The sequence below is a fragment of the Patiria miniata genome, unplaced genomic scaffold (assembly GCF_015706575.1).
Source record: "Patiria miniata isolate m_02_andy unplaced genomic scaffold, ASM1570657v1 HiC_scaffold_13, whole genome shotgun sequence".
Taxonomy (NCBI): Eukaryota; Metazoa; Echinodermata; class Asteroidea; order Valvatida; family Asterinidae; genus Patiria; species Patiria miniata.
The window spans coordinates 12377761-12403580 of NW_024037051.1; the positions used below are offsets into that span (position 1 = coordinate 12377761).

Sequence of the window (25820 nt, forward strand, 5' to 3'; positions counted from 1 at the left end):
TGAGTTCAATTTATGTAAGGTGAGAAGTGATGGGTGAGAGGAAGAGGAAGGGGAGGGGTAAACGGAGGGGGGGGGGGGCTTTTCTTTAAAAGGTGGGGCGAGCGATTGTAATGCTAAAGTCATACTCCTCTATATTGTGAATGGATTATTTTAATCAACGGGGAAATGCATCGTGGAAAGCATTTCTGAAATACAATTTTGGAATTAAAATATTACGCAACTTTCCCTTATTATACACACGCTAAGTATTTGACCTTGGGCAATCCAATGATTGGGCATTCCAATGATTGGATTTCCATGCTTTACAATACAGGAAACGCAGGAAGCTGCATAATGTTTTCCGAGATCAGTTTCCGTGGGTACTTCAGTCGAGGCAGCAAGACATTAAGTTATATACGTCGCCTGGAAACTTCGGTGGCCTGGAAACCATGCAGGGGCGAGCTCGCTTGAATTAAGCAAACTCCTCCCCCTCCCCACCAATGCGGGCATATATATCAGTCACAGAATGTTCCAATAAGCTTAAACATTTTATGCCGTATGTTGGCTACAGGTCTTGCCAAATATAGCATAGTTACTAACAGCCGCGCTATTTAGGAGAAAGGCATTTTCATCAAGTCTTTGGTAGCATATGGTTACTCTGTATTTTCAACAATCAAAATAATATGTTTAGAAACACCAATAACTATTCTCTTTTTTTTGCAAAATTGACCTTCCATGGTTTGCCAGTGCAGTTGATGTAAAAAAAAAGTGGCAAAAAGTAAGAAAGGTCTACAAGGCCAATAAAAAAACCTCCGGTTTCTGGTATGGAGCTTGCCCCAAAAGTGGTGCGGCGACGCGGCTTTTTTTTTTTTGGCTTCAAATGTCGGCTAATGACTGCAAATGGTGCCCGACTAAACTTAGTGCAAATATATGGGAGTCCAGAGAGGCCACATAAAGCTTATTCTCGATCATAACCCCATCTAAAAACACGTTAAAATTGTGCAGCAGCAGGATTCCAGTCAAACCAGTGAGTTTGGCGGTTTTGAGACATCATCTTGTATTGAAAAAAAAACTTTTTCATTTTGCCGACGCGCATGGCAACGGCGACGCGCGCGCATACCAGAAACCGGAGACTTTTTTTTTGGGCCTAATTGTCTCATTTAGTATTGCTGTTGCTTATTGCTATATCATCAGTATTACAACGTCACTGTAAAGTCGTCAGTGTTCGGTGATCGTTTCATTTTCCTGAAAAGGCTGTTGATGATTCGTCGATGGAGGGACACGTCTGGAACTATTGGTGCAATGGCCATGATGCCCACTTGGGATATCAGCGCCGACGCCACCTGGCTGGCGACCTCTTCCGACACGGGTGGCTCACGCGTGGTGCCGGACTCTGTGTCCGTAAGCGCCTTGCCTTCGAGATAAACCTGGAAATGGTCATACAATTTGGGAAGAAAAGGAATCACAAATTCACAATAATGTCTGCAAATCAATGTGTACCATCCCAAAAGTGAAACTAGAGATGTGCGTGATTATGGTGTTAATCGAGGACACACACGAGTAACATCATTGGTGAATCGAGGACGGGAACCAAATCGAGGACGACCTCCGTTGTGTACAAAACCAATGAGAGCTGTTGCGAAAAAGTTTAAGTACAAACAAAGGAAAAAGGAAGAGAAACACAGGAAGATCCTCGATTTACACCATTAACAAACGTGTCTGTGTGTGTTAATGTTTTCTTTCAGATTCAGAATAAAACGTGTTGCAAACTATTTGCTGACTGGATGACCCGAGATATACAGAGGCCCAAGGGCGGATCCAGGGGGGGGGGGCCAAAGGGGGCCATGGCCCCCCCCCCCCAAAACGAAACCAATTTTTTTTTTTAATGTGACATCGCAATAAAGGCAGGCAATGAGTACACCACCATCTTTTCCTCAAAAAAATTGGTTAAAGTGGTCAGAAATTGCCTCAGATCGCACCACAGAGCATCTAGAATCCAAAAATTTTTCGGGGCCCTAGCGGGCCCCGAACCCCACGCCGTAATTTTTTAGACACACTTTTTGGGGGGACCAAAATTTTTTTGGCCCCCCCCAAAAATTGTGTTCTGGATCCGCCCTTGCAGAGGCCTGACCTGACCTGTGTATCTCCTGCTTGTTTGTTATGGTTTCTGAGTCATTTTGCCTAAAACCATTCCTGCAAGGATCCTCATCGACGGATGCTCTAACATGCATGATTAGAACAGAAAAGAAGGGGAACGTCAATAACAAAGTATCTGTAATAACGATCGCGTTATGCAGTATTTGGTATTCTTGTAGCGGACAATTAGAAGAACGAACCCACCATGGGACAGGATTTGGTGTCAAGTTCCCTATACATTTTGTACCGGTACCTATATCTTCCCTTCCCCACCACCCGCGACTCCGTGGTTGCGGGATAACTAGCCTTTGGAAAGAAATTTCATAAAGACGTTTCTACCCGTGTCTACAAGTTATTGGTGGGCAATGTTGATACCGCGGCGCGCGTGGTTGTATTAAGCTCAAAGACATTTTTTGGCTGGGAGATACACTATATTGGATATGGTTTCGGCCGTACGTGGGAAGGCCACACTACGAACGTCTGATATCCGTGCATTACATTTTATGAGACTCTGCGCAACAGCCAATCGGAGCGGCCTTAATAAGTTGTGACGTCATTTAGACCAGACATTCGGCCAAAGCTGTTGATTGGTCTATTGCTGCTAAACGTCTTGTCATACAACATTGTGTTACCGAAGAAACGATAGAGGTGGCGGTGACCACTGAATGGTCAGAATCTGCAGGTCAAGACGCACTGTTGTTTGCATAATCTGGACGCATATTATAGACTCTTAGGCTATATTCCATAGACCACAAACAAATCAAGACCCGCCCAAATCTTAAACGGGAACCGAAAAGGGCGCCCTCTTGACTCCAAAACGCTCACCGATGAGATGTGTTTCCTTCTGCCGCTCCGCCTGTTCGAGTTCCGTCGGACCAGTTTGTTGTTCAGACCGCCAGGACTGGAGATGGATCGAGTAAGCTTGGCGAAAAGAGCGCCCTCACCATCAGGGTGCCTCTGCTGCAGGCAAGAGTCCAGGAAGCGCACAGAGGCACTGTGCCCTCGTCTTTCAGCTAAATTGCTAATAGGAAAAAAGGAAATAAACAAAGATTCTTGGATTAAACTGCTATTGTGCTCGTTAATCAAATAGACGCTGACCATGAACGCCATGTTTAACACATTTTAGTAGCAATGAATATTATAGTCTTTGAACAAAGCAAATCGACCAAGTCCATTTTGGTAACCTGCGTCCATTTAGCATAGCGCAGATCTTCATCGGTCTGTCGGTGCCAACATAGACATTGTGAATTGTAAATATCTTAAACGTATGTCATCGTTTGAAATGAAATGAGAGAATTGAAATTATCAATGCAGAAACTTTGGAAATAAGCTGTCCATGCATCAATTAACGCGCGTGCAAAGAATCAATATAGCTTTGCTGTACGTGCATGTGGTGCTGTTCAAATAATTTCTCACGTGTGGGTCTAGTGACGTAATCTGCAGGAATGGTCCTCATTTTACCTTGGTGTACGTCCGAGGAAGTCCTTGGCATCCAGATGCACTCGTGTGAACTTGGCGAATGTCCGAAGGGCCGTGATCTGACCCTCCTCGGCCGCGTAGTGTACGGGCGTGCGGCCGAACACGTCCAACTCTTCGCCGAAGGAAAGCTCCCTGTTCAGCGCCCACTGCAGAATGGGACACCTCCCTAGGAACACCAAGATGATTGAAAGTATGATTCAGTTTATCAGCAATACAGTAGGCCTAGTTTCTAATTAAAGATTATTAAAAATTACAAATTGCAATTGGCATCAAATGAACCGGTTTAAAATGAAGGCATCATGCACGACAGCTAATACTTATAGTCTACTACTTGTGCAGCTAAGATCCTGAATTGCAATACACCTTATGCATTAAGGCGGAGTTAGAGGGCAATGGTATTGTATCGCTAAGTAAACGTGGGTAAACCTTTGTGCATTCATTATGTTTCTAAATTAAAATAACAAAGAACATCCTCTGCAATACCTGCAACACATTATAATCTATAGCTCCGAAGACTTGACTGGCATTCAAGTGAAACAAATGAAAATGGGGGAGTCGCACAAACTTGATGAAACCTTCACGGCATTGCTTCTTTATTTATAGCTGATAGTCGTACAACTTCGTGGCGTGTGCAACATGCCAGATAGGTCTCAATCTGAATCTCCATTGATAATAAGGCATCCACCAGGAAACATCACACCAATTTAATTGTTTGGTTAGTTTTTGGCGTGGAGCTGGACGTATAACAGGCGCACACCTTCAATTTGGACTATAAAAAGGGTACAACCTGGGTATTGAATTCCATAGTTGCAATTATTTTGTTAATCTGGCCTACATCTTTAATATATAATCCACAACTAGGCAGATGGACGATTCAAACTTCTTGCTTCGAAGTCGGTCTGTGGTATGACCGATACCAACCTACCAGACACTTATTCCCTCCAAACCTACAACTAAAGAATTACATGTATTATGACTTCAAAAATTTGAATTCCTTGGGTTTTCCTTTATTTTTCCATACGTGTTTGTTCATATCCATGTTACTTTACAGATTGCTTCGTTTTTGTCTGCCGGCATTACTGACACCCTTTCCCCTCTACCTTTTCCTGCAGCAAGGTGCATGGCAGTCGCTCCGTCTTTTTTCCTGGAATCGTTCAGGGAGCACCGAGCCCTCCGCACCAACCAGTGAGTGCAGTTTAAATGTCCTGTTCGAAATTTCAAGAGAAAAAGTTATATTGAAAAACTGACGAAATGTGGATAACAATTATTACTCTCTCGGTTTCCAGAATGAAAAGGTGTCTTGACATCAGACTAGGCCTCCAGATAAAAACTGATCTATAAACTTGTAATGCTGGCCTGAAAGTAATGGACTTCATTGTACTACCAATCAAACACAATGTTTTATTCAAGGGCCAAAGCACATACCCATCAGATTATGTGTGTATATAACGTCATTGATTATTCGCTTCTTTCCTCGGAATCTTCATTCTGAGGTTTTGCATCACGTGACGTCACGTGAAACCCCTCATTTGGGACCAAAGTGAGACTGGGCTAACAACATAAAGACACCTCAGCGTCATACACATTGAATGTTGCCTGGCTATTGCGTCAGAATCTATTCAAGCATAGAACCAGGACCCAGCTCTGGGTCCCACCTATCCAAGTGTACTTCATAAACAGACACGCTGCAGCTCTTTTGCAACTCAACCGAGCAACGTCCAATAGGTCTGCAAGGCCAGACTTAATTAGCAAATTCGAAATAAGACAGATGCAATATTGCTTCTTACACGACCTCCAATTTCACAAACCTGGGAAAAGTAACGCCCAGGTGTCTTTATGTTATACCAGCGAGTTATACCTGCTTGGGCAGCGTAATGTACTGGTGTCATCCCATCCTCGTCGGCTCGCTGGGGGTCTGCTTCAGCTTGGTCTATGAGCGCCTCTAAACAGCTGACACTCCCTGCCTGCGCCGCTAGGGATACTGTTAAAGACAAACAAAACGCGTACAATTGTATTTTCTGTTTTATTATGCAGGGCGACAGTGCAGGAGACAGTGGAGGGAGGGAGTGGTGGTGTTGGTATTTTCTAATACCTCAGTTTCGTATCCACCTTTGGCTTGAGCTCTACCATGGTCACAGACTTATTTGAGAGCCGTTTATGTCCCCAAAACAGATGGCAAAAAGTGGGCCTCACTTTGTATTATGTGATGCTCCTATACAGCAGAAAATGGGCCTATACTGAGCAAGAGTCCCCCATGCAGGCTTGGGCACGTGCCCCCCCCCCCCCCCCCCCCCCTCCCATTTACAAATTTGAATTGAACAAAAATATATACCACTTGCCTTCAGTGCCCCCTCGGAAAACTGTATGCAACCCTAGGGCGCCCCCTCAGAAGTTTAACCCTAGTTACGTCATTTTGGAGGCCTATACAGCGTGTCCCCAAAAAAAAGTCCCTCTGATAGACTGCTTAATTAATTCCAAAATCAAGTATTATTCTCAATTTAGTGTTCAGATTAAGAAAGCCCATTTAATTTTGTAACTTCTGTGAAAATTTCATTGGTCTCGCTTCATTGGTTTTGAATACAGAGTCTATTATGTAACAGCAGTGCTTTTCAGCCAATTCCAAGTTTGCAGGTGGAAGGACGTGCAGGGGGACAATAAAGGTTTACAAGCTGGACATTGAAGAACAAACCATAAGTGGAACACACCCTGTGAAAGCAAACACGACCAGTGGAACTGAACTTTGATTAGTTTTCATTTAAACAAGTAAATGAACTTGACTTTAGTTACTCCATGGAGGAATGGTTACTCAATAACAAAAACAACAACACAGTTGTTGAATTAAAAGTGTAGCATGGAATAAGGTATGTTATGTCTGTAGTGTGCATTTCTTTTATCAAACTTGGAATGGGCCAGAAAGCACTGCTGTTACATACAAGCCTGTGTATTCAAAACCAATGAAGCGAGACCTTAGAAATTTTCACAGGAACTACAAAATAAAGTGGGCTTTCTAAATATGTAAACTTAATTGAGTATAAAACTTTATTTTAGTGATTATTCTGTGGTCTATGAGAGGGACATTTTTTTGGGACACGCTGTATACGGCTATACCTCGCCCTAATCATGGTGCTTTTTTTTTTTTTTACATTAAAGAGCAAGTCCTATTTGAGGCCATGTCAAAGTAAACTTACAGGCAATTTAATACACTGGAAGTGAAAAGGGACCCCGGGAAGAAGAACAACGTACATGTCCTGAACCGTTTGTGAAAAATCCTCGGGTAGAGAAATCTTTAACATCTTGCCTGGATAAAGTTACCTGAATATTGCCCCATACGGCACGGCCCTTATAAGACACGTCTCATGAATAAAATAATGTAGGCTATAATGCATCTGAAATACGGCGCCCGTGCAGATCATAGTGAGGCTTGTGCGGATGCCACTTACAAAGCTCCGCACTGCATTAATGCAGTAATAGACGGCCACTTTGAATTAAAGATGAACAGTGTGCGTGTATGCGGAGCTTAAACTGAACGAAGGTGTTACTTTAACAGCCCAGTCATTACAGCGTTGGACGGCTCAGTTCCGAACTTTAAACTGAGACAGTAGGGCCTACATAGGCGTAGCCAGCAGGGGGGGGGGGGGTGAGGGGGTAGAAGAGGTGCCCTTTTTGTGGCATGTGCCGTTTTGTGTCCCATGTATCGCCCCCGTGTTTTGATTTTATGGAGGCCAAGTGTCCGGAGATCAAAAAAAAAAAATGATGGTGCTACGCCACTGCAGTATGTTTAAAAAAAACACCTCGGACAAAGTACATGTAGGCCCATTGGCATATGTTGTACAAAATAGCCAACTATTATTAGAGTGAGGCATAACTCTTTGAGTGGCTTACGAAAACATCCAATTTAATCGCATATGCCTTTTAATGAAGCTCACTAAAACATTTATTATTCACCAGGTATCCTCTACCATAATAATACAGTTGTTTTGGTCTCATGGGCAGACTTTCGTGATTTTGCATACTTTCAAATCCAATCCAATTCTGGTCTTGTCCATTTCAATGCAAGCAAAGGCTGAAAAAGACTATTGAGCGTCTCGCATAATTTACATGATTTTAAAATAGATACAGATCATTGATAAACCTGGTAGAGCTCAAAAGATCAAGCTTTGTTTTGACATGAATACCGCGCTCGCGTGTTGTCTTTGCTACCGAGAGCCTATACATTACAAACGGCTATTTATGACAGTTTGTGTATATTAGTATACACAAATAGATCTCTCATGGGAAATCCTGCAGCCTGATCGTTCATGGTCAAGGGTGATATTTTCCCTTGATTGTAAAGGAAATGGCTGTGCTTTCCTTTTGTGGTTAGCATTCGTTTCCTTTCAGGATCTCAACTTCCACTGCGATTGTTGTGGTTCTAATGAGTCCGAGTTGTGATATCTATCACAGAAAACAATGACACACTGTGGAACGTTTAGTATCCTCCACCCTCAAAAAAAATGCTTCTATAGATCAATCTGAGCACGCTATCAATTCTATCACAAAGGCCCCCTTCAATGGCGAAAGAATTGTGTTAGTTAACAGTTCAATTGCTTTGTGCAACAGAATGCACAACGGTTTCGCCACTGAGGGGGCCATAACATGCGTGTACAGTGAACACGTGCCCGGATTCGTCTATAGGAACATTATGTTTGTCGATACAACAATTTAGTACTTCAATTCACATCATTTATGTTCCACCAATGAAACTCCACATGATCGTTGAAAAATACCTTCGATACATTTGCTTGTGTGAATGTACGGAATATGATGTGTTTGTATAACTTTTCCATTTGTTGATATAACTTTTTCCTTGACCTCCATTTATTGCAGGCTGACCTTCCAGAAATATTTAGCCTCGTAGCCTCATTATAATGGTGTTTTGAAATGAAAAACATGTGAAGGATTTGTTCCGACACAATCCCAAGCTGTGCCAGGCCCATCTTGTCGTTAAACATGGACATTACTTTAGTATTGAAAAGTACTCATTACTTCAACTCGTTGGGAAGTTGAATTTCATAAATTAGTTCTCCTGGGTCTCCGGTTACCAAACAATAATTGGTCGCTATGAAATGACCAGAATTTGACAATACAATTTCTTCACGATATCACCTAACTCAGATCGTATTACACGACATGTAATTATAGGTAGACTTTGAATGAGTCAAGTGACGCACTCATTCCCTCTACTCGAGTGACAATTCAATTCATCTGACTGAAACTATACAACCAGATAATTTAGAGTGGAAATCTCCCAGTCAATCGATTTATTTTTAATCGAGTTTCCACTGGAGTCTCCACTGGATTGATTCTCTTTCAAAAACCATTGAAGTCTAAATTAGAGAGATTTTCTCTCCATCGGGACAGCTCCCTATAGTTTCACTCTTTGGATATAAGAGAGCAATTTGAGACCAACTTAGAAGTACTTTGCTCAGTATCAAAACCGATGGAACATTAAAAATACTGGCTTTTATTTTAAGTAAGATACCTGCCGTTCTACCACTTTGGGTCTTAACCTCCGGGTCTTCCACCTTTAGCAGACGCCTCAAGCACCTCACGGCCCCTCCTGCTGCAGCGTGATGCAGGGGTGTACCCTGGGTCTGTTTGTCCCTCCAATAACACCTGTCTGTTGGTGTGCACTCCAAGAGGAGGTCCAGACACCCGAGGTGGTCGTGGTGGGCTGCCAGGTGCACGGGCATCCTCCCCTTACCGTCGGTCAACTTGAGAGCCTCGTGGAGGCACTCGCAGTCCCGAAGGAACCTCAGGAAGAGGTGCACCACGTCCTCATGTCCCCTCTCCACCGCCTCCAGTAGAGGGCATAAATGGGATGTTAAGTCGTGGAAGTGGTTGAGGCGCTCCTTGATCTGACTGACCGAGGAGAAGTTGTTGATGATGCACTGCAAACAAGGCGCGTGCCCGTTCCTCACAGTGTTCATAAGTGCCGACCCAACATCCGCATCCACGCATTCTAAGCACGCACCCGTAACATAACTTGTGCTATCAGTATGCGCTTGCTCTTCAACTCCCTCCATCTCTGATGCATGAACCATCGCCTCGGGTCCATCTTCCTCTTTGGTTATCACCATCATCACATCCCTGTCCTCAGCAAAGACACTCTTTCCTCCCTGGTCCTCCAAGAACACATCCAACTCCATGAGTATGTCAAACACTCCGGCCACATCATCCGGCGATGCCCAGCCAGCGTCATTCAAAACAGTACCACCAGTCGTGTTGTCGCCACCATCTCCTACTTCTAGCCCGGTCTCCATGTTGTCGGCTACCCACGGGCGAAGCTGCATGGTCCCTGCCTTTCCTACAGACGTCCCCTCTGCCCCAGATCCATCACAAGCTGTAGAATATCTCTGTCAGCTGAAGGAGATACACCGCGCGGTGACACCGATGCATTCATGTCAGTATAATCCGTTGCTGATAACTTTACCAGATAAACCCTCGCATCACCGCAGCTGCTCTCAGATATAGCTCATGCAGCGGTTACGTGTGACTTTCGTTCCGTCTAGCATCTACTGTACATGTACAATGTACGTTCATAGCACCACGTGTACTCCCAACCCGTCTGTTTATATCGACGGACGTAAGATAAAACCCACAAATCATTCTACCACGCCGTGGTATGCACCACAAGCCACGGTCACTTCCACAACATGATTTATTATGCACGTCCGATCAACCGGAATACACTTGTCGGGCACTGTTGTTTTCCTTTCCCCTTTTCGAGCCTCTTCAGTTGCTGCAGCCTGGGCCTGTCGGGCACGTGTGGGCGGAGGGAATGTTCAGACTAATCGTAGCAACATCTGTGAACGGAGAAGCGAGAAAGGACATGGTAACACAATCAATGTGGCTATTATTAAATGTGATGCAAAGATATGAGCATTATGCGAAGGATGTATGACTTTGACGTCTGCTTGTTTTGGCAGATTGGTCTCTGCCAGAATATTAATTACAGTTAGAGAGATGGCATGGTTCTAAATCGCACATGAATAATGTATAATGATTTATAAACTCTTTGACAAGTAGTCCAATTTGTGACTTGACATTTTACTCTTTAAGACTTTATGTCGATGAATCGTCTACCATAATTTCAAATACACATGACAAATTTATATACTGTCAGGATACTATGTTAGTGGACAGTCAACGTTGCATTACGTCAGTTAAGACAGTCACACAGATTTTAAAAGGTATTCCATAAAAAAAAAATCAGTGAAAAAATGCAACAATCATAAGCAAATCAACCATCAACCATGGAGAATGACATTCCTCCTTCCGCCAAAAAAGTCCACTGTGCCAAATAGACCAACCTATTCCTGCTTTTTTTCCCCAAACGCCCACCATCTCGCCTCAATTAAACCAGTTGTACTTTGAAAGAAACTCCACTCCCACAATGTCCTTTTTTTCTCTCCCAAAGGACATTTGGATGATCATGTTCATGTTCCCGTGTATCGATGTCTCGTCAATTTAGGAGTGACGACGCGGTTCTGACTATTTTAGTATATTACCGGGCGACCTGGCTTACTGACACCCGCTGAGCTGCGGAAATTCGAGGCACGACTCTTGTCGTCCTGATTAATTCACTAACCCCTCTCTGGCGGTATGCTTGGTGGTGAATGTGAACTTGTGTTACGGTATACTCCGGAGCCAAATGATTCCATAATTCATGACCGAATGCCACAATCTAGGTCTTCATTAGTATCGCATGTTATATACTGCCTGCTGGGAGTGTTGGGTACCCGTGGACAGACTGCTGCTCAGGCACGGAACATTGCCCAAAGCAGAAGGATTAATTTTTCCAAAATTACTTTTTTTCCACTGATTTAATATGATTTGATGGTTTCTTAATTTGGCTGTAATGCGCTCATGCACGTTTAAAAAAAAATGTCTAATTGAAAATGACATTAGAAAATGCGGTTGGAAACAAAACTCTACAATGGGAAATTTGTGGAATTCGAGACTTGACATTACGATACTGATACCCGATACTCTTTGCAATAAGGCCACTCAAAAATGAGGGCTGCCGTACGTTCTACAAACACTAGACGCCCAACGAAACTTCAACGACAAAACCGAAGCATAATTTTCATCTTATCACATTTTACGCTTCGTGTTCTTATCAGGATTACCGTGAATCTGTCCAGAGATGATTGAGTTCCGAGTGTAATCTACCATTCCTCATCCCGTGCAATCGGATTGAAGTTCTTCAAGCGTATTGAATAATTATTTTACATACGATTAAACTCCATAGGCCTATGCATTTATGCAATATGTGTCTACAGATCGAAGAACTCAATAGTGAAATTCTTATTTGATGGATACTTATTCCCCAAGACAAATGCCATTCAGTAGATAAGTCCTGATCTCATGCTCAGATGTGCATTCGATTCACAGAGTTGACAGTAACTGTATGCTGTCATCAAGAGCAGCGAAATCAGATACTAATAGCGTAGCAGCCATTTTAGGGGGCATCTTTTGTTATTTTAACTCAGTAACAATGAATGGACAAATTAAAGGTTCAATCATGCATATCCCAGAAAACAAAGGCATTGCCCTCTATGATGGCTCAGCTACGCGCATAAGGTCTATATTTCTTGACAATGTTGCTCATGTGTTCTTATTCCTCCATGGTTTGACAGACTGTAGCTGAAAAACTACAGAAACTGCCAGAACACACTCACAGTGGAATGCGCAAGAAATGTGGAATGAGCAAGAACTCTCCATTACGAGCACCAGTTTTGGTCATGATAGGCCTTTTATAATCTCTGTGAAATATCTCAGTGAAATATTTGACAGTGGCAGGTTTGACTCCACTGTTATCAAACACCGTGCTACAGGGAAACATGGTCTTGGTGATAAAAATGTCCCGATCACGGTAGTTTCCGAAAGGGCATATACGTTAAGCATTGGGATGACGAGCAAAGAATGGCAAGAATGACAATCGATATCATAATACATTCAGTAAATATTGAGACAAATAAACCCTTCTCAGCCGCAAGGGCTTAAGTTTCAACCGAATGGATGACACCACATACTATTGAAGAGAAACACGTAGGACGTACGTGCACAAGTCAGCAGACAAGAACAATCTTCGTAAATACCATGGAGGTATAGGAAACATGTAAATACTATCTACGTGCAGTGTTGATTATTCCTCCATGATTAATCGTAGATGGTCAACCGATAGGCTCTATCAAAATTACAGGGCACACAGAGAAACACTGGACACGTGGGTTAGGCCAAAAAAAAAAAATATTCGGTCTCTGGTCAGACCAAAGTTCCGGAATTGACGCGGCCACGCGGCTTTTTTTTTTTTTTTTTTTCCTTTTTTTTTTTTTTCTTCAAGCTTGGATTGTACAGACAAGGTGGGTACTATTTTGCTTTTTTGGTGTCCTCCTGTATATTGGTGTCCTCCATAATTTGCCTTGGTGCTTTCGATCATTTGCCTTGGTGCAATTTCCCATTCCTTGGTGCTCTTTGGTAAAAAAAAATTGAGGAGGTGCGGAAATAGAGGGCGCTGTTGGAGCTACCGCGGAACATTTTGGAGAAAAAAAAAAGATCGACGCGCATGATTAAAATCGACGCGCGCGCTGACCAGAGACCGACTTATTTTTTTTTTGGCCTTACCAACAGAATGTACAGTGTACATACATGTACATGTACATACCCGCACATGCACATTTAATTTCAATAGGGCCATTATAGTGCGCGTACGGGATACGTGTGCGGCTCGGAAAAATATCCATTCAACCATGTTCCTCCATGATTCAACATATCACCATTTTGTGTGGTATAGGCAGACATCTCAACATTAACAATTTTGATGTGTAATGCACATTGCCCCTACTGTAACACTTGAATTAACCACGCAAAATTGTGATTCAACAAGCAACTTTTCCCAAGTCGCATGCGTAACCTATATTCGCTTATACGTACCATTATGAGCTCAATACATCAATTTCAAGATGAAGACTTACCCGGCGAAGACCATGAACACCATACCTGCTTATTAAGCAACTCGGTCGGCCCACGATCATGTCACGACCATAGGCCTATTTATCAATGATCCTCCACAAACTATGGAACCATAATATAATGGAGCTATTATGGAACAAGGAATAGCAACGTAATAACATGCCCAGCGCGCGACAAACTGGTTTATGACTAAGTTATGCCAGTGTCCTTGATCAGGTGAGATGTTACGTAATCGAGGAGCGGAGGGGATTTTACCTATGAACGACAGGGATGGTTACAGCGCAGGATCCGCCTTCCGCGAGTTAATTACTAAAATTGGGGAGCGCCAGTAAAATACGCCCGTTATTGTTAAAATATTACGATACTAGGCCCAACATTCTTTTTATAGCTAACTGAGATTAAAGGGTATCGATGTACATGTATTGCATGGCGCCTGAAGTCTTTAGTCCAAATTCCAAAGTGGTGCTATACCTTTGTAAGCAAGGTATCGTACAGATCAAAGCGGGAATCTACTTCCTTCTCTTCATTTATGCTCAGCAACTGAAGTCCACTCGTTTGCCGATAGCCTTATCTATGATTATAATCAACGTAATGTCGTGAAGGGCAAATAGTGTTTCATTGGTAATTAATCATTTCATATCAGGGATCCCTCACATTAATAGTCAAGTTTAGTGTCAGTATCTATACGCAATGTATTTTCGCGTTTGCCTACTATTAAAGGTACATAAGATCATGTTGCAGATAGCCCAAGGCTAGCCGGTTGTATTATTCCATACCGAGAAAAAATATATATTTTCTTCAGTGTTGTCCGACGGTGTACGTGTGTATTATGGTTATTACAGTGCAACGATGTATGAATGACGAATGACAGGTGGATACAATTCCTCAATCCTTCAAAAGGATTCAGGCATTGTTATATTGTCCTGTCAACTTTCAATGGAGGTTTTGTATCATGCAACGTGCGGGCATGCAGTTCACTTTCGGCTGTACACCGTGACGAGGTGACGTCCGCTCGTCATAAGTGCGCTGCCACAGCGCACAGCTCGGCACTCTCTCAGCCAGAAATATATGCAATTTACTGCTGTTAAATTAGAATTGTCACTCTGTAATAAATCACACATGATTGCTCGCGATCACGACATGTGCGATGCATCCCTTGCTATATAGTAGCCATATTGATATTAATATTTTAGTATAAAGTAGTAATGATAGCTGTTAACGATTATCGCTGGTCACATTATAACATAAAAGAAGATGGTTTTCTTGTTTTTAATGGATATTGGTCTTCAATAGACCTTATGCGAAGCAGCCATCTTACAGGGCAATACTTTTGTTTTGCTGGGATATGCATTGAGTGAATCTGTTGTGCATTCACAAATAACAAAAGATGCCCTCTAAAATGGCCGCTACGCAATCTCATCTAACGCGATATAAGCATACAACTGAACCAAGTTAAAAGCAAATACAAAAGTATAGGCCTAGTGGTTCAGTATCAAATTATTGGCAAAACAAACAAACAAACCAATGCGACAGAACGATACTATATATCCATGACAGTGGAACTTAAAACTTGACGTTCAATGACGTCGTCACAGCAGGGGTGCAGGGAGGGGCTAGTACCGGGGCAAAAGGTGAGGTCGCTACCGGAGTAAAGGTATGCATTATCCCTCTAGATATAATACTCCATACGCAGTACGTCATGTACCAGTACATGCACACTGAAGCGAAATTGTATCATATATTATCGTATATTAATGACATGCATGCATGACCGCGTGTACTGTATCGAATATCTTGCGGTTAGTATGGAGTGGGAGGATACTGGGACGATAAATATATTGTCTTGAATAGAACGTTCACATTCAGCGGAGTACAGGATGGGAATGTTTGTGACAATGACGGGCTCCCATGCATTCAAGCTAATTCAGCCGTAAATAATTAATATGTGTTCAATTTTTTTGTCAAAGTTTAGGTTGTGTCCCCTCACTGAAAAAACTTGCTGTGGTTAATTTTACCCAAGAAAGGGTGAAAACTGCAACTGCCCAAACTTGGGTTGTTCTATAATTGTTTGGGTTATAATTTCTGTTTAATTCAATCAAAAGTTATGTATGACCACAAGTTTTGGTTGGATTTAACAGAAATTATAACCCAAACAACTGGGATAAGGACAACCCAATTTTGGGTAGTTGCAGTTTTCACCCTTTCTTGGGTAAAATTAACACAGGCAATTTTTCAGTGAGCTCCCGATATCTGAACCATCCTTGATTATGCATGAACGGTCACTGAGAAGGCAATTTCATTCTCCTCATCGGTCATGCCCATAACTGGCCTCAGATGCCCCATTCTCACCGAGTCATGCATCCGTACAGGTTCATGCACCCTATATTAAACCAATAAATGCAGTGTGCACTCATATCATGGCAACTGATATATGTCACTCACCTTCTACATGTATTAGATTGTTACAGCAGTGACTGCACTCCCTATCATATGAATTCAGTATCCCTGCCGCTATCCAAGATCTCGTACTCTCAGGAATAATAGTATAGTGCACTTGCATCCTCCTTCAGAAACGTATACACTACTATCATGTACATGAATATGACCAGCATATCAGCGCTTACCGTGGAGAAAAAGTGGCGGCTACAGATCACAATCTCACTCAACAATAGACATCGATGCGCTCATAGAATACGGTAAAAAATTCCTCAAACAAATCAGAGGACAGGTGACCGATTTTTCCACATTCCAAAAACCGTGGTTTGAAAAGCCGTTCAACTCTCTGACCACGAACGGTGTCAATAGGATATTCGATAACAATAATTGGAAGCAATTCGCCTGAAGCAATGGAAATTCTGGGATTTTTCCCTTCTCAAAAGAGATGACTGACTGCCTGGGTATTATATCTAGGACGGAAAACACATGTTGCCTTGCTGGCCCTGAATTGGATATCAATTTTTCTAAAAATCGATAGTTGCGCAGCCGACTGCAAATAAGTCATTGACATATAAGGTGTAATGACGTCACGCTTTGTTGACAATGAAAACAATACCCTCATCCCACATTACATGGTGGGTCGCGAATTTTTCCCCCCAAAAAACATAAGCAAATGGGGTGTACGCTATGAGGTTGTGGCCATTACATTCCTTAAAAAGAAATGATTTCGAAACTAATGAAATTCGGACTTTGTTTCCCTTTAAAAAGAAATCACCCAAAGCCGCAAATTAGAAAAGAAAAAAAATAATTGGAAAAAATGTGGTTTTGAACTCGCACCCTCCAATCTCAAAACCATAACGTTATCCAGCTCACATCGGAGAGCTCGAAGCAAAGCGTAATTAATGGCATTATATACACCCGCATACGTTCAACAACCATAAAAAAAACATTCGCTGGCGGGTCGTCGTCATTATGTTTCCGAGCCATTAAACAAATATGTTCGGGGAGAAAAGCTACGAGGACAATTTCACAATAGGGTGCAATTCCATCGAAACCCTTTATATATCCCCTCCAAAAATGGATCGGGTTCCAATTATGTTGAAGAGTTTCTAAGAACTGGCCAGCAATCGTATCCCAATTTCATAGAAATATACCGAGCATTATAGCTTTTTTGTAGAAAGGCAATTCACAACAGGAGGGCGCTATTTGCTTTGGTTGAATACAAACATTTCTCCACAACGAAATAGAACACCCCAACCCCGAAAGGCTAAATATAAATGCATGTAGAAGAAATCTGACGCGAACACACACTGATCAGACAGTGAAGAAAAACCATTGGACAGCATAAATATATTTCGCATAGGTCACTTTATTTCAAACTTTATAAAACAAAAACTCAGGACAATTAACATTTACATTTAGTTATTTACAATACAAGCTTTTATTGCTCTTTAACTACTACCTTTTTTGGTCATATTCGATTTCAACTCACTTAGTTTCATTTAGAAGAAAAATCTTGGTGCTCAAGCGACTTTTCTGTACAATAAAATTAGTGTTCATAAATAGTTAATGATTGGTCAGAATCATCTGGTAGTAGTAGTGTACTTCGTGACCGCCTTGGTGCCTTCGCTAACGGCGTGCTTGGCCAGCTCGCCAGGCAGGAGGAGACGGACAGCGGTCTGTACCTCGCGGCTGCTGATGGTGGACTTCTTGTTGTACTGAGCTAGTCGCGAGGCCTCGGAGGCGATACGCTCGAAGATGTCGTTGACGAAGCTGTTCATGATGCTGATGGCCCGACTCGATATGCCCGTATCTGGGTGAACCTGCGGAGTTAAACAACAAAAATTGTTTAGTATAAATCGAAAATCTTTGAAGTTAACTCGGTTAGCAAAGGCCGGAAGCAAACTAAATTTCCAAAAGATTGAAATTTGGGACGCATCATTTTAGATGGGAAAAAATTACTTTAACCGTTAGATTGACACTGTAAAGAATCATTCCCTTCGAAACTCGGTGAAACTTCGGCCTATTCTAAAATGAAAATTTCTCTTGCCCACAAGCTTGTCAGATGTTAATTTTCACTTTAAAAATAAGGGAGTATCCGACGAACTTGCGAGGGTTCAGTGAAGTTGCACTGAACATCTTTTAAAAAATAAGCACATCGTTTTAGGATTGCAAAATTTAGGTTCACTGAAAATAGGTTTACACAAGAGGTCGGCTTCGAGTTACAAAGGAAGGTGTGTTACATCGTGACGCCACTTTTTTTCATCATAATTATCTCATTGAAGGTCAGTCATTGCAAAAATGTTGAAAAGACATGAATATGGGACAGAGAAACATTTCCAATTTTGTTTGAAAATACTTTGAAAATGCACTCAACTCTCCATAGACTTTGACACAACTAAGTGGCGTCTGAATACTACATTCTTTCCGTTGCAAAAATTAGAAAACGTGTGCAATATTTACCTGCTTCAAGACTTTGTAGATGTAGACGTTGTAGGACTCTCGTCTCTTCTTTCGGCGGGTTTCCTTCTTGCCTCCAGCCATGGCTGCAGAGGGCGTTTTCACTTTGGCAGCTTTCTTCTCTCCGGCGCCCACACCGCGGCTGGATGCTTTCGTCATTTTGGTAGGGGTGGTGGTGGTGGTGGTGGTAGGAAGGCTGCAAAATAGAAGGAAAATTAGGTCAGCAAACCTTTAGTACAGAGCAGGTACAAGAACTTCAAACGCAGTGGACAGTGTAGGACGACCAAGCGAGATTCCTAACGAAATCAATGTACTTTACATTAAAGTCGAGACTTTACCGAACTCCGGGATTTGAGTAAATGTAGTTTTTGAGAATTGCAGGTCCACATTTTTCTTCTCAATATGAACGAAAATATTTAATCAATTTGTGTAGAGCTGTTAGCAAGTTGAGATTCACCGCTTACCGGCAAGACTAACGGTGACGAACAGGATCGGAGGACGTTGCTGAAAACTTGGACCACAGGCAGCACGCACAACGACTTGGCAAGAAGCAGAAATGACGACCACTCGTTCAACTCGTGGGCTTTTTAACTCCCTGTCCTGCGTCCACTCCGGAGCTTGGAATAACTCAACCACCTGTGTATGTGAAAGGCGCGCTCTGCCATTGGTTGGCTCCACGTGCTCAAGATTCAAACAATAGGCGATAGCGGGGTAGTGGTGGAACGTTCGAATCAGCAATGAATGCAACAATTTGAACACCTGGAATGTGGAATTGTACTGGGAGTAAAATGCCACACTGACTGGAACAAACAGGATCTTAAGTCTGAACGCAGTAGGCGACAGGAAACACACATTTTTTTTATTGTCCGAACTCCGAAGTTGGAACAAATGCATTTCAAGAAACGAACAGCTGCTGTGGTACACAGCACCCCCAATAATGTTAGTATTAGGGTTAGGAATAGGAGGTGTCGGGGTGTCGGAACATAGGGGGTGTAACCGTCTGTATCACAGATGAACAGAGATGGGTTGCTCTATAATGCAATGGGTCTGTTATATCATTTTAATACCTATTTTGCGGGACAATATTTTCACAAACTGTTTAATGCAACCCTTCACTTGCAGAGTGTGGTTGTGGAATTTCAATCCCCCAAATACAGTAAAAGCAATACATTTGCACCCCCTCCTTTTGCTTTTCATAATATATTTGGGGCGGAACATATTTTGACCCTCTTTTTCGGTTACAAAAACATATTTGGCCCCTTTTAATTGTACTGGATCCGGGGGGGGGGGGGGGCGGGGGTTCAACCGAATAGTTATAACTTGCCATTGCGGCGTTACCAAAGTCACCCCAAACAACAATGTGCTGAATACAGAGCAGTATATGTGGGAAATTTGGCGCCATTTTAAATGTTCATAATAGTTGATCTATGTTCATAATAGTTGATCTTTCTCCCATGCGCGCGCAAAATAGTTACATGTTTTAACATGTAACTATTTTGCGCGCGCATGGGAGAAAGAGCGAATGCATGCCCGCTGGCTTATTTTTTAGGAGGGGAAAACTCTCCGCCTAGCCCGTTCATAATATATCTAGGCCATCCTTCGTACACTGAAAAATTGCCTGGGTTAATTTTACCAAAGAAAGGGTGAAAAGTGGAACTACCCAAACTTGGGTTGTTCTATAACCAATTGTTTGGGTTATGATTTATGTTAAATTCAACCAAAAGTTGTAGTCATATACAAGACCAAATTAAATTTGGTCTTGAATGACCACAAGTTTTGGAGTTTAGCAGAAATTTTAACCCAAACAATTGGTTATAGAACAAACCAAGTTTGGGTAGTTCCAGTTTTCACCCTTTTTTTGGTAAAATTAACCCAGGCAATTTTTCAGTGTACAAGTCTATAGGGAAGGCAGGTGCAACGTGAGGACATCGAGAACACAAAAATCAGAGTAACTAAGTTAATAAAATACTTGTCTACATCTAGAACTGGCCGCTGCTTGGCGGGTTTTTATTATCAACAATTCTATTTTTGGAAGGAGTCACAAACGGAAGGTTTTAGATTTGGACACAGTTTCCTCCAAGGTGAACATAATCATGAATGGACTGTATAAAATCAACTGATGGCGTTTCCTCATCACATTTTAGACAAGATAAAAACCTTCACTTCTTTGAAGAACATGCACTTGTGCCAAAACATGCAACAAGAATGACTAGAAACCATGACTTTGTTTCATAAAATACCTCATGCATCAGGAGCTAATTTCATGGAACTGCGGATGCAGTTCGTACTTTTTCGGAAGATAAAAACGATTTGCTTGGCTAAAAAAAGTAATATTCCGTGGAAATAAATTAAATCTTTGAAAACAATGTATGTATAAATCTGTATTAAACTGCAAATACTTAATTAATTTAAATACATAAATTATATTAAAAACAAGTTAAATTGTAAATAAATAATTAAGGACTCAGGCTGAACCCAAAAGCCTGAGGGAGATTTGTTGTGTTAGACACATGAATGTACCTTTAGAGTTGAGTACCGCAGGTCCAAAAAATAAATTGCTTTTTTTAAATTGGCTAACTGAGCATGTTCAAGGTCCGAATGAAGTGGGATGTACATTTTCGTCATGACAGGTTCAGAAAAGCAAATATTTTGCAAGTTTGCTCTCCTTTTCTCTGCTTGGCAGGCTCCATGATACTGGGCTCGTTTTTTTTCTCTCCAGACAACAGACGTAGTTCATAAGTACAATAAGTCACGCAATGAGATACAGGGTGAGTAAAAAAAAAAAGGAAACCCAAATGCATGCAACACTTTCTAAATCTAAGATATGAAAGCCCAATTAATAAGCTTTCTTTTAGTACAAGAATCATTCCAATCACTCATGTACTTTTCAAGCTACGGAATTTTAAACACAACCACCGTTTTCAAGTTCTGTCCACGGATCACAAAAAAGGTGTGTTTTCTTTCAGCAAAACGAAAACAGTTCACACACATCCCTATGTATATGTGTAACATGGTTTCTCAAAGTGCAACAAGGTGCCAAATGATGTGATGAGGACAGGTATGTAACAAAATCTTTTTAAAATTTCATACAGGGCGAGACACTGCAGTTACATGTACAAGGGGATATAAACTGGCACATAACAAATACTAAGCTGCCTGCTTGCCTGAAAAATATTAAACAACATGGCACACAATTTTCCACATCTAATCAAATTTACTACATATTACAAGCATGTGTTTTTCTTACACTTTTTTTTACAACCACTTCTTAAATTGATCTCATTTTTTTTGTTTAATGTAAAATCAATCTACTTTGGTCCCATTCTGTTTAATTTCTGGCCAAGGATGGGTCGGGGTTTAATGGGAGTTTAGGTAATCGTTTATTCAATTAAATACAAAATAGACCTATTGGCAATGCAAAATAGGCCTATAATAAATGTCATTATGCACTTGGAAGCTGACATAAAACCACCAAAAAATACTTCTGTATGGGCCTACATTACAGAAAATGGAGGGTAAATATCTACGAGAGAGGGGGTCTGTGTGTCCCTTCGATTTAAAACTGACATTGTCCGTCCAAATTTGAAAATGTTTTCATCCCAACCTCGTCCACAGGGCTTACTTTATTTTCAACCTCGTTTCCAATAGTAAGTCATAGGATGGGAACTTGCTTCCTGTATCCTGATTCGATAGCGCAAGCAGCAGCTTGGTGTTGTTATTTCCAACGTGCATTACGAGTTTTTAAGTTCATTGTAATTATTATACGTCCACACCTCAAAAATAACCCTCTCCTTTCCAATTTGCTCATATTAATATGAAATGTGATACCGGTACTGCAAATTGGCAGGATGAAGATTGTTTTCGCAACTCACGAAGCGACGAATTGATTCTGTTTTTACCCTAGACACCACTCGAAACAAACGCTGACGTGAAGCACAGGCAGGCACCAGACTATTCCTAATTTGCATACGTATTCAAAAAATTTGGATATGCAAATGATTCAATACCAGGATGAGAGAGCAGGCAGTGGTGGGAGCGTACTGCTCGACACCCTGGGAACGAGGTTGGTTTTCATCCATGTTTTCATCAATGGATCATTACAATTCGTGAAATATGAAGTTCTAAGTAAATCGGTTGAAAAGTAATACCACTGTTTTTGTTGATTTTGTCGTAATGCTGGACAGGTGAATACACCACTAATTACACAGCAATTTTGCTTTTTTTACAGTAATTTCACTGATTCATTACAACGACAATACGCATTACTGAGAATGGTACCCCAGGGAGATATTCTCAAAGACTAGTGCACAGCCAAAACCTAAAATCCTCCCATAACCTTTTTGTTACCCCCCCCCCCCCCAACTTTAAAAATAGTATTGTCGCCTAAGGAATCCTTTTAAACAATTTACGATGACAGCATTCGGTCCGCAAATGGTATAGATGAAGCAATACGGAGCCACTAAAATGTCTCCCTAATGACCAGTGCTCCCTAGTGTAGAATAAATTACAACAATGTGTCGCCCTAAGGTACCATTCAATTTTGTAGATCAAACACTAAAACATGACCAGTTTGTTTTTATATAATAAAACATTCAGAACTTAAAAAACTCAGTGACAATGAACAGAGAAACCAGCCTCTTTCATTGCACTGTAATTGCTTTTTTCTACGTTAGTACCATGTCATACATATATTACAAACATTATTTGCATGTTTTTACAATGCGATACAATTCGACGATGTCAGTACAATTGTATCGCTGCAATCTTCTATGCTTCGAATGCCTCTCAACCTCCTCCACACATGTCCCGAGTTTCCTGATTTTGTTTTACTTTACTCGGACGCAAATTCGGAGGCAAGTACTCACTTTATGGTGCATGCAGATACCGCCCAGGCCAAACTTCAAGGAGCTGATGAGAATACCGGCTTGCAACTTTTCTTGCCAAGAAAGGTTTGCTGGGGACCAGTTCACAGACACTTTGTCTTTTAATTGACTTTTGGGATATCCAACTAGGTTCTGGTGTATTGTGAAATTAGGATTCTACAAAATACGGATTCCTTGGTTGTATTGCGCATGCCTGTAAGTGAAGATAATCAGGACAGTGACAGGTCACGTGTTAAGAGTTAGATTCTTACAACGTAAAAGAGACCAGATTTCACAGGAGCCCAAATTTCATATGACACCGGGCTGACACTTAGTTTGTTTTAGCAGCTCCAAGAAAATTAGCCCCAGATACAAGTGGGGCTTCATGTCAGGGCGGAGGGCATGGGGAGGGTGCTGACCCACTGGAAGACTGACAACTGGCCATCCATCCTCCCCTCCAAACCTTAAACCCTACCTCATAAAAGTAGCTAATCAGCAAGTATTCTCAAACCACACCTGTACTACACATCTTAATCACAGTCCCGTTTCAACACAGATATTTACATGTATACTCAAGCAGGAGGTAGTCATACCGTCCACCACAACCAGCTTGGTCCAAAACACCTTTCGTTTGTCAGCATATTAGACCGATCCACTAAGCCCCGCCCAAGATGCTTTAACCAATCACAGCCGTGATTAATGTCTAACACGCGTGCACAAAACTATGACGCGCGCGTCTGGAACATGCAGTGCGGCACAGAAGAGGTTAAGTGCTGTTGCCCAGCGTGCGCAGTGGGTGGGGTTTAATGGATCGGCCTTTGTTATCCAGTTCCTTAGTGTGACGTCACTTCAGTTTAAACCACGCCCACTGGCCATTAAGTAGCATTGGAACCACTGGAACCGGAAGCTTACGCAACTTGAGTGTTTAGCCAATGTTTTTACTAACGAGCCAGATTCACATCTTCTATCAACAATATCTCGATTTTATGAATTCATGAATAATTACTCTCCAGTGCTTCTTCACATAAACCCATTTCTATAACTATTACATTTATGTTTTAGTTAATTGCTTTTATTTGTAATTATTATAATCATTATTCAGGTTTTTTTTACAAAACCGTATCTATAAAATTGTACACTGTTACGTCTTTCAATATTTTTTGAGGAGGCTCAACATGTTTAGCATGTGAAAGGCAGAGCCACTTCTATGCACCTGCATGCTTAATCTTTTATAAATACATATTTCACAACCATGTATATGACTTTTGAACATCAATGTCAATGCCACCCTTTCCCCTTAAAAATCAATTACCTTCACTTACATATGACACATTTTTCTTATTACACAATTTTGTAAATCAATCCTAGTTTCATTTACTTACAAATTCAGCATTACTTTATAAAAACAACTCTCCACCAGGGAGGACTCAATATTATTTCAAGTTACAATGGCAGGTCCATCTACCACTTCTACTCTGTGGTGGCCAGCGCCAAACCTTTATGTACAGGTACACAATAAATAACATATGGGCACTGTGTAGAGTTTATGATTTATGCCACCTGCAAAATCAATTAAGCACACATGACTTGTTTTGTTAGACTTTCATTTTATATTGCATTGTTGCTTATTAATGATATTCCTGTTCATCTCTTACTTTTCCTCTCCAACAGGCCCACTTCATTTCACTCCTTTGAAAATCAAATTAATACTTGTATCAAATGTATACTGCTCGCTGGTGTGTCTGGCCACCCAAAGACAATTGTTACAGAGGTTTTGAAGACGATCTACAGAGTGCTTCTAGAACCAAAGCCTGCCAGCAATTCACACCAGTGGTACTAAGATAACTTTAATTTCTGCTTCAAAGTGCTGAATTTTCTTACTGAAGGTAGCTTGCACACAAACAACACGCTCAACGCGAATAACGCAGGTTTGAAGCCCCAAATTTAATTTGAAACTGAAGCCATCCAAAAAATGACAATGCAGTTCAGTTCAAACATGTATACTTTAAATGGCAAGTAAAAATGTGAATAGCTGTTCAAGTTGACGATGTTGTTTCAAGATGGGAAAGATTGTTGCATCCAGACGTCACTTCCTTGGTTGTGTACAAAGACTACGGAGAGTTGAATGCATTTTCTAACAAAATTGGAAGAAATGTTTCTGAGTTTCTAAGTCCCATATACATGTCTTTTTAACATTTTTGCAACGAGTGACCTTTATTGAGATACATGTAATACATGATGGCCAAAAAAAAATTGGCGTCAGGATACAACATTCTTTCCTCAAGATCTCTCAAGGATTTGTTCATATAATTTGTTCTATTGCACACATACATTGTGCACAGTATATGGGTGTGACTGCATAACTGCAGACCTTGAAAATATAATTTCAAAGCTAACCAGAAATCCTTGAGAAATGTTTTGAGAACAAATTTTCTCAACACCAACCCAACA

The 25820-nt window shown here is 41.4% G+C and overlaps 2 protein-coding genes across 4 annotated transcripts; both read right to left on the minus strand.

Annotated features, from left to right (window-relative positions):
• Positions 1-77: 77 nt before the first annotated feature.
• On the minus strand, positions 78-16832 carry LOC119721313 (serine/threonine-protein phosphatase 6 regulatory ankyrin repeat subunit B-like). Of its 3 annotated transcripts, XM_038191332.1 has the most exons (9): positions 16054-16229; positions 14083-14182; positions 9116-10439; positions 5453-5575; positions 4695-4799; positions 3577-3760; positions 2941-3136; positions 1128-1406; positions 78-771 (listed from the first exon to the last, which is right to left on the minus strand). In XM_038191332.1, the coding sequence occupies exons 3-8, from the start codon at positions 9924-9926 to the stop codon at positions 1176-1178; spliced, it is 1650 nt and encodes a 549-aa protein (XP_038047260.1). In that variant the 5' UTR covers positions 9927-10439; positions 14083-14182; positions 16054-16229; the 3' UTR covers positions 78-771; positions 1128-1175. The 3 variants fall into 3 exon arrangements, with proteins under 3 accessions (XP_038047260.1, XP_038047262.1, XP_038047261.1); XM_038191334.1 differs by lacking the exons at positions 14083-14182; positions 16054-16229 and adding an exon at positions 16236-16832; XM_038191333.1 differs by lacking the exon at positions 14083-14182.
• Positions 16833-17396: 564 nt separating this feature from the next.
• On the minus strand, positions 17397-19132 carry LOC119721314 (late histone H2B.L4-like). The gene is made up of 3 exons (XM_038191335.1): positions 18972-19132; positions 18511-18703; positions 17397-17870 (listed from the first exon to the last, which is right to left on the minus strand). The coding sequence occupies exons 2-3, from the start codon at positions 18664-18666 to the stop codon at positions 17631-17633; spliced, it is 396 nt and encodes a 131-aa protein (XP_038047263.1). The 5' UTR covers positions 18667-18703; positions 18972-19132; the 3' UTR covers positions 17397-17630.
• Between the last annotated feature and the right edge of the window lie 6688 nt (positions 19133-25820).

Excerpts from the sequence above, each read along its gene's own strand:
- LOC119721313 (XM_038191334.1), bottom strand. The coding sequence starts at position 9,926 with ATGCAGCTTCGCCCGTGGGTAGCCGACAACATGGAGACCGGGCTAGAA. Across the intron at positions 3,137-3,576 it reads TTCCTCGGACGTACACCAAG|CAATTTAGCTGAAAGACGAG; the intron begins GTAAAATGAGGA and ends TTTTCCTATTAG. Across the intron at positions 1,407-2,940 it reads GAAGGAAACACATCTCATCG|GTTTATCTCGAAGGCAAGGC; the intron begins GTGAGCGTTTTG and ends GACCATTTCCAG.
- LOC119721314 (XM_038191335.1), bottom strand. The coding sequence starts at position 18,666 with ATGACGAAAGCATCCAGCCGCGGTGTGGGCGCCGGAGAGAAGAAAGCT. Across the intron at positions 17,871-18,510 it reads TCTACAAAGTCTTGAAGCAG|GTTCACCCAGATACGGGCAT; the intron begins GTAAATATTGCA and ends TTAACTCCGCAG.